This window comes from Neolamprologus multifasciatus, chromosome 16, assembly GCF_963576455.1.
Source record: "Neolamprologus multifasciatus chromosome 16, fNeoMul1.2, whole genome shotgun sequence".
Taxonomy (NCBI): Eukaryota; Metazoa; Chordata; class Actinopteri; order Cichliformes; family Cichlidae; genus Neolamprologus; species Neolamprologus multifasciatus.
The window spans coordinates 34,045,825-34,059,199 of record NC_140454.1 but is presented as its reverse complement, the minus strand read 5'-3'; the positions used below and the strand labels follow the sequence as shown (position 1 = coordinate 34,059,199).

The 13,375-nt window shown below is 43.5% G+C and overlaps 1 protein-coding gene across 7 annotated transcripts in view; it reads right to left on the bottom strand.

Annotated features, from left to right (window-relative positions):
• lrp1bb (low density lipoprotein receptor-related protein 1Bb) overlaps positions 1–13,375 on the bottom strand; it is a 387,404-nt gene that overhangs the window by 114,800 nt on the left and 259,229 nt on the right. For all 7 annotated transcript variants that reach the window (XM_085136443.1, XM_085136442.1, XM_085136445.1 and 4 more), the window contains 5 exons: positions 10,986–11,066; positions 10,571–10,741; positions 7,899–8,081; positions 3,408–3,608; positions 1,645–1,890 (listed from right to left, as the gene is read on the bottom strand). In XM_085136443.1, coding sequence (XP_084992569.1) covers positions 1,645–1,890; positions 3,408–3,608; positions 7,899–8,081; positions 10,571–10,741; positions 10,986–11,066 — 882 coding nt within the window. The remainder of the gene's footprint in view (positions 1–1,644; positions 1,891–3,407; positions 3,609–7,898; positions 8,082–10,570; positions 10,742–10,985; positions 11,067–13,375) is intronic.

Here is a 13,375-nt window from a genome sequence, read left to right as displayed (position 1 = left end):
CCTGAGCTCCTGTGCTCTCAGGGCTGCATGCTGCAGCACGTGCAGATACGTAGACGCTACAATCAGAGATCGAAGGCTCTTTTGTTCCCTAGAAGACATTTTAATAAGTCACACAGCACAGAGCTGCTGTTCGTGCTATTAATGACAACTGCTTTTTGTAACAGTAAAATTTGCATAGTAATTAAAACAATTAAGCTTAATTTGCTTCAATATATTCCCTCCACTCGGCTCAGTGCGCTGTGCAGATGACACGCTTTTCAACATTTCTCATTGGCTCACGCCATAATGTGGCGCGCATTTATATGCATCGGATGCAGCCAAACCGACGTGTTGCCAAACATTTTCCCGTTTCTGAAAAAAGCAGATACATTTGTTGGTCGTGTCCTTTGAGGAATAAATGCTGTAGGGTCTCTAGGAAGTGTCTAAATCTAGCGACAAGTCGTAAAGCTGGCAAACAGCGCTCCCAATCCCAAACTCTCCGGCCTCGCCCACCGAGGCTCCGGACGCTATTTCTGCCTCCAGTGCAGCTCGTCTCCGGAGAGGCGCAGCTAACACTTGGAACGTCCCACACATGGACACTTGTACACAAACTGCACTTAGTATTTCCAAAACTTTTGCAAGTCTTTTCTCACAGCACGCTTTACTCAGTCACACTTTAGGGAACACAGATGTAATTAAAACTGTGTCCTTGCCTCAATGTCACATCTCAGTGCTGCGACCAAACGAGCTACAATGCTTCTGCAGAGACGACGTGTACTCGCAGCTTTCCCCCCCAACAAGCCATTTATTACTGCGATATGAAAAGGAAGAAAAGCCGTGAGCTCTGGACTTCACAAAGCATCCAGCAGCAACGCTTCTCAGGATTCAGGTGCAATGCTTGTGTTTGCATGCAGAACGTGATTTATGATGAAGCTGTACAATTCAGATCAGCTCCCAGAGAAAATTGTGTATTTTCCTGCGTTAATGTAAGATTAGAGCTGCAACTGCCATCAATCTCGGCGCCAAAGAGAGAGGCGAGTAATCAAAGCGAGGTCCATAAATCTGAACGCGACAGTCCAACAGCATGTGTGCAACTATTGTGTTGCAGCGGCTTCAAAGCAGTCTAATCAAATGGATTAGTGAGTCACAGCAATCACATTAGGAGAAAGTTTGACTTTATTATGGGATGCCAGGCCGGTTAAACGTGTGTTTGGGCCTGAGGTGAGTCAGCTAGCAGAGCTGGCTCACTCAGCATCACAGGAGATGGAAACAGACAGTTCTCATGGCAACCGAGCCTCTTCACATTTGATTGGATTTGAATAGATAGATACTCCAAATCACCGTCTATTACTGTTCTTCAGACTACCTCTCCACTTTTTTACCACTCGCAGACGCTAACACGACGACCTTCCCATTACGCTCTCATGTTTCAGCTGCTACTGTCTGCAGAATCAATCGATTATACCTTTCTCTATAATTAAAACTCACATTTTTCAATTACTCGCTCGCACAGAAGCTGAGATTACAACTCAAAATCAAATGCGTGCAGGTGCATCACGGCCAAGGACAAATGTATTATTACTGCAGCCACAGACCGGCAGTGCTGCACGCTGGAGGCAGCCTGCAGCATCACTGAAACAAACATTAGGAGGCTCGGTCTGTTACCTGTGCTGTGACAGCTGTCACCGTCCGAGTCGAGCATCCATCCTGGATAACAGGAACACTTCACTGTGGTCTTGTACTGCTCACACACTTGGCTGCACTTCAGGTGACGGCTGCAGTAGTCCACCACCTCACACGTCTTGTTGCTGGAGTCCAGGTGAAGCCCAGGGGGACACGAACACACAACTCCTTTGCCCGGTGCCACCGTGCACTGGTGACTGCAGCCCCCTCTGGCTACAAGGCACAAATCTGGGGTGAAGAAAGGTCCCGAAATCTTAGAAAGTACACAGAGATGAATCTGTGTCTGCCTGACAGGAATCCTAAAGGTTTAATATTTGAGCATAGGGAAAAAGATGTGGTCTTTTAAACTGTGAGCTGCTGCAGACATCAGAAGTCAAGCATAAAGGTGGTGTGTAATGAGCAGGCACATAAACAGCAGGTGGTGCCGATTCATGAGGAGAAGAGTTGCGTCTATTTGCATTTAAAGCAAAGCAGGAAAAAACTCATTTTTTCCAGAAATTACATAAAAACAAGTCTTAACTTCGTGCTCCTTATTCTGTCGTAAAGTTCTTGTTAATTAGCAGCTCGAGAGGAAAAATCGAGTGAAAATGAAGCCGCCCAGTTTCCCTCACTGTGAACGAGACCTGGACTTAGCAACATAAGGAGAAATGAACAAAACGCTCACAGTTGCTAAATGGTGGGTGTGAATCCTGCTGAGCTGGTGCAACTCAATCAGACCCCTGAGGTCCCATCTGAACACAGACTCATTTTCAATGAGGAGCCAGAAGCTCTTTTAGCTACAAAAACACTTGAGGGTCCTGTAAGGCCCCCGCGAGGCTCGGCTAGTGACGCTCTCGAAAATGAACCTCGGTGTTTACGCTGCTCGTTTTTAAGAGATTAGATGGAAGAGCTGCTCACATGAGATAATCTGTCTCATCTGAAGGCTGTTGGACACACACGTAGACTTCACATTCTGTCCCTTTGGTCTCAACAGACACCAGTTACATGCTGACGGGACACCGAAGAGCTCCACTGGGAGATTTTTGGCATTCCCAACATCACAACATACTTGCATATCATACGTGTGATGATGTGAAACCCTGTAAATGCAGATTTGCCTTAAACAAAGGCTTGTTTGTCTTTGTATCGACTTTCTTTGGTTCTAAACTGCTGCTACACATCAAGTTTTCATTAATCCATCCATGCAGAAAGTGCATCGTTCAAAGTTTCCGTGGATGGAAGTCATTATTTTTGACACTTTCTCTTTAGTCTTCCCACTTAAAATGATTCTTATATGAAACATTCTCTCGTGGGCTTGAAAGGTGGGTGTAAATGTTCCTGAGGAAGAACAGCCGTTACAGTCAGCTCGGATCTCGCCGTTGACAAGTTTTGTCATATGTCTAATTATCCGCTGTGTAACTTGTCAGAATCTGTTGACACTGGTATGACTCAACTACTCCGGAAACTTTTCCAACCTTTTTCTGACTGAGCGTTTGATGAGCTGTCCGCATTAGCTGTCCACAACAAAAGGCTGCGTTTGGAAACCTCAGCGCCAGAAAGGAAAACGAGAAAAGCCGGGATGTTTACAAAAAGTGTGACAGCGGATGGTAAAACGCGATAAAACAGAAGAAGCGCGTGGGTGAGCTTTGCTCTGGATGTAGGCGGAGCCATGTGTAGAACATTATATTCACTGGTTGATCCAGTGCTGTGGGATGAGATCTTCACGACTCGTGTGTCCACATACTTTAGACATAAGACATCATTACCACAGATGGGTCCTTCGTCGGAGCGATCCGCACAGTCCACTTTGCCGTTGCAGATCTTATCGGGCGTGAGGCAGACCGAGGAGTCGTTGGCACACGGGTACTTGGGCGGCTTACACGCAGCCGACTCGCACGACTCTTCATCCGAGCGGTCCTCACAGTCGATGTCCCCGTCGCACACCCAGCTCTTTGTGATGCACTTGCCTGCAGGAGCCGAGCAAACATTAGCACAAATCTTTCAAGCAGGTGAACGTTTGATGATGAAATCTCCTTATTTCTAAGGATTAGAAAAACAGGATTCAGAAATAAAGCTCCCTGCTGAGCGATGCATTCAGGGGGAGATGGATTTCTCAGTTCTTTTGTCATAACCTTAAAACAAACGCCATGTATTATTCCCAGAAGGCCACAGTCAACAAGCTGCCTCTCAGGTTTGTGTTTAAACCAATGAAAAAGTCCACATGCAATCAATATTCCCTGGAATCTGATTGTTAAATCCTCATTGCGGGCAGAAAGATGTAGGTAGAACCACGAGGGGGGGTGAATAACAGAGACACGGGGATGTATCAGCACGCGTTTCACTTCCTCACTCAAAGCTTGTATGTTTTCCACATTTTCGATCCCACCGGCTGTGTTTGGCGCCAGATCGGTGCAAACTCACACGGGATGGTGACGCGACTGCGTGTGTTTACTTTTAAATAAAAATGCGTTCACACGACGCTGCTGACTTAACGCGTCATATTCTAAACGTCTCATTTAGTGGTACCGTAGTTGCAAAGATAAACACAAACGCTTCTCCGTGAGTAAAATATGCTCGACACTTGTGGCGCAGATGCTGTGTTGGGCTGTTTGTGTGCTAATGCACATGGACAAGGAGGTTAATCATTTGTGTAATTGAATTATCTCCATCCTGAAAATTTCAGCTTGAACGACAGCCTGACAACCGCACAGTCTGAGAGCAGAGGATGGATCGAGGATGTAAAAGAAGGGAAACAGATTTTGTTCAGAGTGGGCGGCGCGACAGGGAAACCTCCTCCTGAGTGGATTTATTAAACATGGCTATTTCTTATTATTATTTTGAGGGTGAAATATTTTTTTATCTTCTTTCCAAATATAACCAACCTACTAAAATATCAGGTTTCATATTTAATTCAACAAAACGTTAGCGTAGCCACAAATGAGAGATGGCTACTCTCTTGAGATGGTCCTCGGTGTGGCTGTAAATGCACTTTTAAATAATAGACGAGTGCATTTACAGTGTTTTTCTGTGTGCATTTGAACATTTCTCACCAATTAGACGCTCCGTGTATAAAGAGCTTCATATTTGTAGGGTCGACCTTACAATATAAAGCGCCTTGAGGCAACTGTTGTTGTGATTTGGTGCTGTATGAATAAAGTTGAATTGAACTGAATATTTGCTGATATCATCCACGTGATCCTGGCTGCACAGCAACACTGCAATACTTAGTGTAATGCTAAAGGTAAAGATCCCTGACATTAGGCAAAAGCACACACTGTATTCACTCCCATATAAATGAATGGAGTGTATACAGTAGGCGCAGTAATCCAGATTTATTCCTGCAATATCTGGCAGTGATTCCAGACTAGAAGTTCCTCATTAAACTGTCTCAGGCTAAAAGTTTCAAATTGAGAATAAATCCTTCCCCCCATTTAAATGTCTGACTCTCCTCCCTGTGACTGAATACTTTATCAAACAGTGTATTTAAAGGCATGAGATTAGATATTTCATGCAAAAAAAATGTGCTTCTGGATAAATTACTGTGCTTGTACTATTAGCGTTACTTATTAATATGTAGTATTAATAGCAGGCACCATAGTCAAGTGAAGCATCTCGCTGCATTATAGTAATTATCTAATTGGTGGTATATATATCGTGCTCGTGTACCTCCTTTGCTTTTTATACTCACACATGGACAGCATAAAAAAAGAGCACACGCGTCGCTTCTGTCACGTGCACGAACTGGGAGCAGGAAGGGAAAGCTGGGCTGTGAACTGGTTTGCACATGTGCAGCACCAGTGGGGAAGCTAAATCTGATCCATTGAAGCATATCGACTGAGGAATCAGCTGATGTCACTGAGCTTGACTTTATAGTTTGCTTAAGCTGCTATCACGCTAGATGCTGTTTTGTTGCATTGCTTCAGATTATCCTCTTCATCTCTGGCTCTCCTTCATCCGTCAGAGCTGCTAAGACCGGCTCGTTTAGAAAGGCTTTTTTGAATATTTCCAGAGAGGGCACTGTGTTCTTCAGAGGAGGACAGAACAAACTGCATGAGTGAACAGAGATCTGACACGGCGGAACTAGAGAGAATAATAACTGTGTGCTTTAGCCAACCTGTCACCATGCAGCAAAAAGGAAAAGCGTTTAGTGATATGTGGAAAATTTCAGGACTGCAGACGGACTTTTTCTTACACTTAATACAAGAAGGTAGATGCTCAGTCGGGGTGCGTGGACGGTTTACAGTGGGGCAAAAAAGTATTTAGTCAGCCACCGATTGTGCAAGTTCCCCCACTTAAAATGATGACAGAGGTCAGTAATTTGCACCAGAGGTACACTTCAACTGTGAGAGACAGAATGTGAAAAAAAAATCCATGAATTCACATGGTAGGATTTGTAAAGAATTTATTCGTAAATCAGGGTGGAAAATAAGTATTTGGTCAATAACAAAAATACAACTCAATACTTTGTAACATAACCTTTGTTGGCAATAACAGAGGTCAAACGTTTACTATAGGTCTTTACCAGGTTTGCACACACAGTAGCTGGTATTTTGGCCCATTCCTCCATGCAGATCTTCTCAAGAGCAGTGATGTTTTGGGGCTGTCGCCGAGCAACACGGACTTTCAACTCCCGCCACAGATTTTCTATGGGGTTGAGGTCTGGAGACTGGCTAGGCCACTCCAGGACTTTCAAATGCTTCTTACGGAGCCACTCCTTTGTTGCCCGGGCGGTGTGTTTTGGATCATTGTCATGTTGGAAGACCCAGCCTCGTTTCATCTTCAAAGTTCTCACTGATGGAAGGAGGTTTTGGCTCAAAATCTCACGATACTTGGCCCCATTCATTCTGTCCTTAACACGGATCAGTCGTCCTGTCCCCTTGGCAGAAAAACAGCCCCATAGCATGATGTTTCCACCCCCATGCTTCACAGTAGGTATGGTGTTCTTGGGATGCAACTCAGTATTCTTCTTCCTCCAAACACGACGAGTTGAGTTTATACCAAAAAGTTCTACTTTGGTTTCATCTGACCACATGACATTCTCCCAATCCTCTGCTGTATCATCCATGTGCTCTCTGGCAAACTTCAGACGGGCCTGGACATGCACTGGCTTCAGCAGCGGAACACGTCTGGCACTGCGGGATTTGATTCCCTGCCGTTGTAGTGTGTTACTGATGGTGACCTTTGTTACTTTGGTCCCAGCTCTCTGCAGGTCATTCACCAGGTCCCCCCGTGTGGTTCTGGGATCTTTGCTCACCGTTCTCATGATCATTTTGACCCCACGGGATGAGATCTTGCGTGGAGCCCCAGATCGAGGGAGATTATCAGTGGTCTTGTATGTCTTCCATTTTCTGATGATTGCTCCCACAGTTGATTTTTTCACACCAAGCTGCTTGCCTATTGTAGATTCACTCTTCCCAGTCTGTTGCAGGTCTACAATTCTTTTCCTGGTGTCCTTCGAAAGCTCTTTGGTCTTGGCCATGGCGGAGTTTGGAGTCTGACTGGTTGAGGCTGTGGACAGGTGTCTTTTATACAGATGATGAGGTCAAACAGGTGCCATTCATACAGGTAACGAGTGGGGGACAGAAAAGCTTCTTACAGAAGACGTTACAGGTCTGTGAGATCCAGGGATTTTCCTTGTTTGAGGTGACCAAATACTTATTTTCCACCCTGATTTACGAATAAATTCTTTACAAATCCTACCATGTGAATTCATGGATTTTTTTTTTCACATTCTGTCTCTCACAGTTGAAGTGTACCTCTGGTGCAAATTACTGACCTCTGTCATCATTTTAAGTGGGGGAACTTGCACAATCGGTGGCTGACTAAATACTTTTTTGCCCCACTGTAAACAGACTCTGATTGGTTCAAGAACTACACGCAGATGGAAGATTCATTTATAACTCATTCAAATATTGTGGCTGGATTTCACTAAATTCACTGTTGTTTAAAGGTTTACTTACTGAACTCAAATCCATGCTAAGTTTAATTTTTATGCCTCAGGACTCGATGTTACCGCAGTCAGACCCACAGCATCACTGTCAGCTCACTAATGAAGTGTAAACATTCAAAAAAATCTGGAAAGTATCTCAAAGCTACGAAACATCAGTTTGCATTAATTGTTGAGTTAGAACAACAACAGCACCACAACACAGGGGTGGCGCCTCTAGGACCGCTCGGTGTGTTTCTACCTGTCACCTGCACATTTAACTCACAGCTCGTTGTTATCATGGTGTTTAACACTGTGCTGTATTCACTACCTGTATCTTTGCAGGTGAACTTAGCCTTGGGGTCACACATCCTCTTCGTGCCCTCGCAGTCCTTCTCATCGCTCCCGTCCTCACAGTCCTTATCGCCGTCGCAGCTCCAGCGCTCCGGGATGCAGGTCCCGTCGGTGACGCAGTGGAATTCCTCGGCACTGCACTCGATCACCGGCGGCAACACTAAAGCAAAATTAATTTGACAATGAATGCCTTTGAGATATACAGCAAAGTGTCACGAACAAAAACGTCGTAGTTAACTTTTATTTTAAAAGAGACGTATTGGTGGCAAATATTTCTGTGAGCCGGGCAGTGGCGTCGATAACAGGTCAGCAGCCTGAGAAGAGTGAAGTTATTTCACAAGTCTTTAAGGTTTATGTCTCCCAGATATTTCTGTCTTCTTTAATCGCTCCGCTTAGTATATCACACACACGGGTTTCATCAAACAATCGGGTACGACGGCTGCGTGTGTGTGTGTGTGTGTGTGTGCACATGTTTAGACATCCTTGTGAGGACAGGAAACAGGCATGCTACTATACTTGTGGAGACCAACAGTCCTTATGGGGACAAAATGCTGTGCCCACCAGTTTGAAGACATTTAAGGACAAAATCTAGTTTAAGTGTTCCTCTGTGGACCGAAGTCCACCCTGAGGTCCTCCTCTTCCTCCGATGAGCCTGGTCTTTTTGTTCATTAGTTTTTGTCCCATTTTGCTTGTTAGTAATTTTGTGTAACTTCTTTGTCCCCTGTTGGCTGGTCAGGGTCAGGCTGAGGGTCAGGGTTAGACATTCACTCTTCATAGTTAGAGTAAGGCAGTGGTTCCCAAACTTTTTTTGCTGGGCCCCCCTTGTGTTACAAGAAAAATGTTCGCGCCCCCCCCTTCTCGCGCGTGCGTGCACAAACACATCCTCCAGCCACACACACACATATTTTGCTCCATTGCGGTTTATTTCACACCTCAAACATTTAGTAAACAATTAAGCAAATACAAGTAATCTGCAATAAATTACAGGTAGTAAGAAAATAAACTAACTCTCTTACGCTGCGTCCGCACCTACACGGGTATTTTTGAAAACGCAGCTGTTTCGTCCACGTAAACGGCGTTTTGAATCACCGAAAACTGAGATTTTTTGACGAGGAATACAGAGTTGGTCACGCAACGTCAAAGGTATGTGCCTTTTTTCACGTCACGCTGTGCACACGTTATTTTTTACATGAGATGAATTGCAGAATGGCAGATAGAGACAAAATATAACTATCTGCAGGTTTTACACGCAGTTACTGTCCCTCCATTTAGAAAGGCAGAGGCTTCACGGTGTGATTATTTTACGTGTAGTTGTTTTTCTTCATGTGTAATAATATTCAACATTGCTATCAATACATTTTTCAAAAAATGCCTCTCTGTGCAAAATGGGTTTAAAAACATAAACAGCTGTGGGATCCTGTTTGTCTGTGATTTAAACAGCCCAGCGCTGCTCCCGACGAAGGGAAAACCAATCCTGCAGGGAGACCTACCTCGGCACTTCTGCAGGTGAAACCAAAGGGAAGATATGCTTCACCATATTTTCTAGTCTTTGGCTTAGAATGAAGTTGGTTTGGAAACATATTCAGCGATGCTTCATCTCCTGCTTTGCGTTTCTGTGGGCGCCGTGCTAGCAGTGTCCAAGCGTTTTATTTTTTTCCCCCTTTTTCATTCCGCGCCCCCCCTGCAATGGCTCTGTGCCCCCCCCTAGGGGGCGGGCCCCACACTTTGGGAAGGTCTGGAGTAAGGGGACAGGGAAAGCATATGTCAATGAGAGGTCCTCACTAAGATATGAAAACGAGTGTGTGTGTGTGTGTGTGTGTGTGTGTGTGTGTGTGTGTAATTGTGGAGTCACAGCCTGTGTTTTAAGAATGATTGGGTGGGTAAGCAAAACTCGCAAAACGATACACGACCGTGCTCACCGGAGGACCCGGGGATCAAACTACCAACCTTCTGTTGAGCAGCTGACCCACCCAAGCCAGCTGATCCATAGTCAGACACAGTATCTGACTCACTGGTTCAAGCTCACCTTATTATATATTCCGTGTGTGTTGATTTGGATGTGATGGCTTAATGCTTAAATGAAAAAACAGAAAACTATTTAACAGTAGAAGCACAGCGGAGACAAATTCAAGCCTCTGGGGTGAAGGCAGAATTAGACACAGGGGGAGGAGACGTCTGCAGCTCCCATCAGGAAATGGTTTGATGAATAGTGTACACATTCTAGTGACAAGCAAGCGAGCTGTGAGTTTTCTAGGAGCTTACATAAGGTTTGTGTGATAATTAGATTAAATGATTCAAGTCCTGATGGTAAAATTCCCGCGAACACAGAGCAGATAAGATTTCATCACACAGCAGTGTGAACACAGAGTTAGTGGACTCGAGCTGATTAGCTGTTAAACTTGTAATTACAACACCTACATTTAAATGCTGATTTGAGTTGTAACTAAAATCATTTGCACACTCCAATAAATATAAGTCAGCGCTCGTGAAGGTGGCACAGGCAGCTCGTGTGTGATGATTTAATCTATGACGGTGTATTATAAATAAACAGGTTAACACTAGCTGTTTGAACAAATGTAAGACAGGATGTGTCGGTCATTTCAAAACCTGTTCATCAGCATTTTAACACGCTGTGCAGACGTCGCTTACATGCAGTTCCACCTCTGCAGGTTAAGGTCTCGTCGCTGAGGTCACCACAGTCGTTGTCGCCGTCGCAGGCCCAGTGGTCGGGGATACAGCGGCCATTAGAGCACTGGAAGTGGGTATTGGAGCAAGACTGGATGCAGCCCACTTCATCGCTGCCGTCTCCACAGTCGTCATCTGCACACATGCACAAAAGTTCAGTGACAGATTATTATTATGAACGCTGGTGGGTGTAAGGGGTAAGGTATATATAATCCTGGTTAATAACACTAAACCATGAAGGTTGTTGCTGTTGCACAATGCACTTGTGTGTTGTGTTTGTTTGTTTTTCTCTCTCTGTGTGAACAGACTGCAAATCAATTTCTCACTGGGGACAATAAAGTTACCACTGGCCAAGGTTAGAGTCAGTTTATGCTTTCACCTGCATCGCAGTGCCACTCCACACTGATGCATCGTCCACTGGAGCAGCTGAACTGGGTGACGGGCTCACAGGTGGGGAAAACTGCACATAAACAAACATAAGTTCAAATCAAAGAAATATTTGCTTCACGAAGCCACAAACAATCAGCTGTGCTTGTAAAATGTGATAGCAAACATCAGGTTTGTGTCCTAAACTCAACACTGACCTAGACTCTGAAAATTATATAAAATAAACAAAAACAATACCAATAATTTTTAAAAATAATCTTATTACATTTTTATATGTAAAAAATAACAAACATACTGTATGGAATCAAAGACGACAGTCTGAGTGAAAGACTTGTGTCTCATAAATCTGTCGAATAAATGAAAATAATCTATAAACTAAAAAGGTTTTTACAGGCAGCTGCACGTTTCAGTTATAGGAAGAAAAACAGGAAAACAAGAGTGATTAAAATCATATTTCTCACATTATGGATGCACACATCACAGGGAAACTCATTCATTAGTCCTGAGATATTTCAGTCACTGTGAAACATCTTCAATATAAATGTTACTATCATGTTAATTCTTATATGAAGGTTTGTTAAACGTGTCCATGACCATAAAACTGAAAATATTAAAAATATTAATTATTGTTATACGCCTTTCCATACATGCATTGATAGTCTGGAGCTGACTTAAAGAATAAATTAAAATGATAATAACATTGATAAGCTGTAGTTTAAATATATCTGCTGACAGCTCACATTCGTGACTGCAGGATGTTCCCAGTGTCTCACAACGCTCAGGTTTAATCTTCCGTCTGCACCACAGATTGGTAACCGTAGGGATTTTTTAGTAATAGCTTTAACCTCAGCGACCTTCCAGAGATTCCCATTTGGGTTCATTTGGGACTCTTGGGTAAGCCGTTTCATCATTTTAGTTTTTTACCCCTTTCACACAGTGACAAAGTGCATTATCTGGCAGAACAGAACAAAAGTTGTCTGGTTAAAGTGATGTTAGGAAAGGAACATAATGTTTGAATCAAGAATGATGGATCTTGAGATGTCCAGCATCCTTCTGATTCTTCTGCTGATGACACACTTTCACACTTATTGCTTCAATCAAGAGGGTAAAAACATCACATTCACCTGATGAACTGATCATCAGCAGGTGTGTAATATAAAAGCAATCATGCTAGTGTTAACTAGGGCTGCCACGATTAGTTGACTAGTCACGATTACTTCGACCATCAAAATCGTCGACGACTGATTCAATAGTCGACGCGTCGTTTGAAGCTTTGTAAGATCACAAAAGACGCAGGAATAAGTAGTAGGATTTAAGAGTGTAATAACGGACTGAAACAGAAGATGGCAGCACTACATGTACAAGGATGCCAGCTGCCGTTAAACCCCGAAGAAGAAGAAGAAGCTGTGTCCCAGAATTCATAGCGCAGCCCAGCTCAGTTTCCAACAATGGCGGCAGCTAGTTAGTTTTAATATTACTCTTATTATTCTTTCTGGGTCACAAAATAAACGTTGAACATATTTTCAGGCGAGAATGTAGCTGTGTAAACCTCAAATATCTGCTCAGTTTATCAAGACACCACATATTTTCAAAAGCGCTCCGACGTTTTCGGAGACGTCTGTTACCCACTAGCTTGATAGCTAGCCGGGGGCTAGGCTAACTAGAGCCGTGAGAACACCGGACTCCCGCAAATCGTTTTCAAACCCACCGCCGTCTTTCGCTACTCAGGTTAAACATGATATATAAGTCACTTAGATAACTTAAAATGTTATTGTTTGGCTTTTTTTAGTATTTTATTTGTTCCTGAGTAAATCGGTTTGGCTGAGATTAAAGTTATAGTTTTTACACAGCTGAATAAACATCAAGCAGACAGCTGATTATCAGAAGTGTGAGATGCTCGAGAATCTACTCCGGTGTCCTGTTATATTTTAGATAGCAAGGAGTTTATTAAACTTCACCGAAACAATCTGCAGATTTCATTAAGATTTAATAAACTATCATCTTGTCTTTATTTTTAGTTAGCACATACCTTAAACACTTAAAGCTGTAAGCTAATGATAGTTATATAAGAGCAGATGCTGCTGGTGCAATAAGCTGTACGTTTTACGTCCAATGGATGATGATCTGATTAGTCAATCGGTGACTAGTCGACTATCTAAATAATAGTTTGTGGCAGCCCTAGTGTTAACACAGTCCCTCCAGGAGTGGACGTCCTGCATCAGACTGTACCAGCAGTCAGAGAAACAGCAAAAATCCAGGAGCTCCTTCTCGGTTCAACATTACGTTTCATGACGATACAATTAGAAAAACACTGAATAATCAAACAGTTTCCGGTGGACTCTGTGTGCTGGTGACATTGTGACAATGTCAGGTTAACGTTTT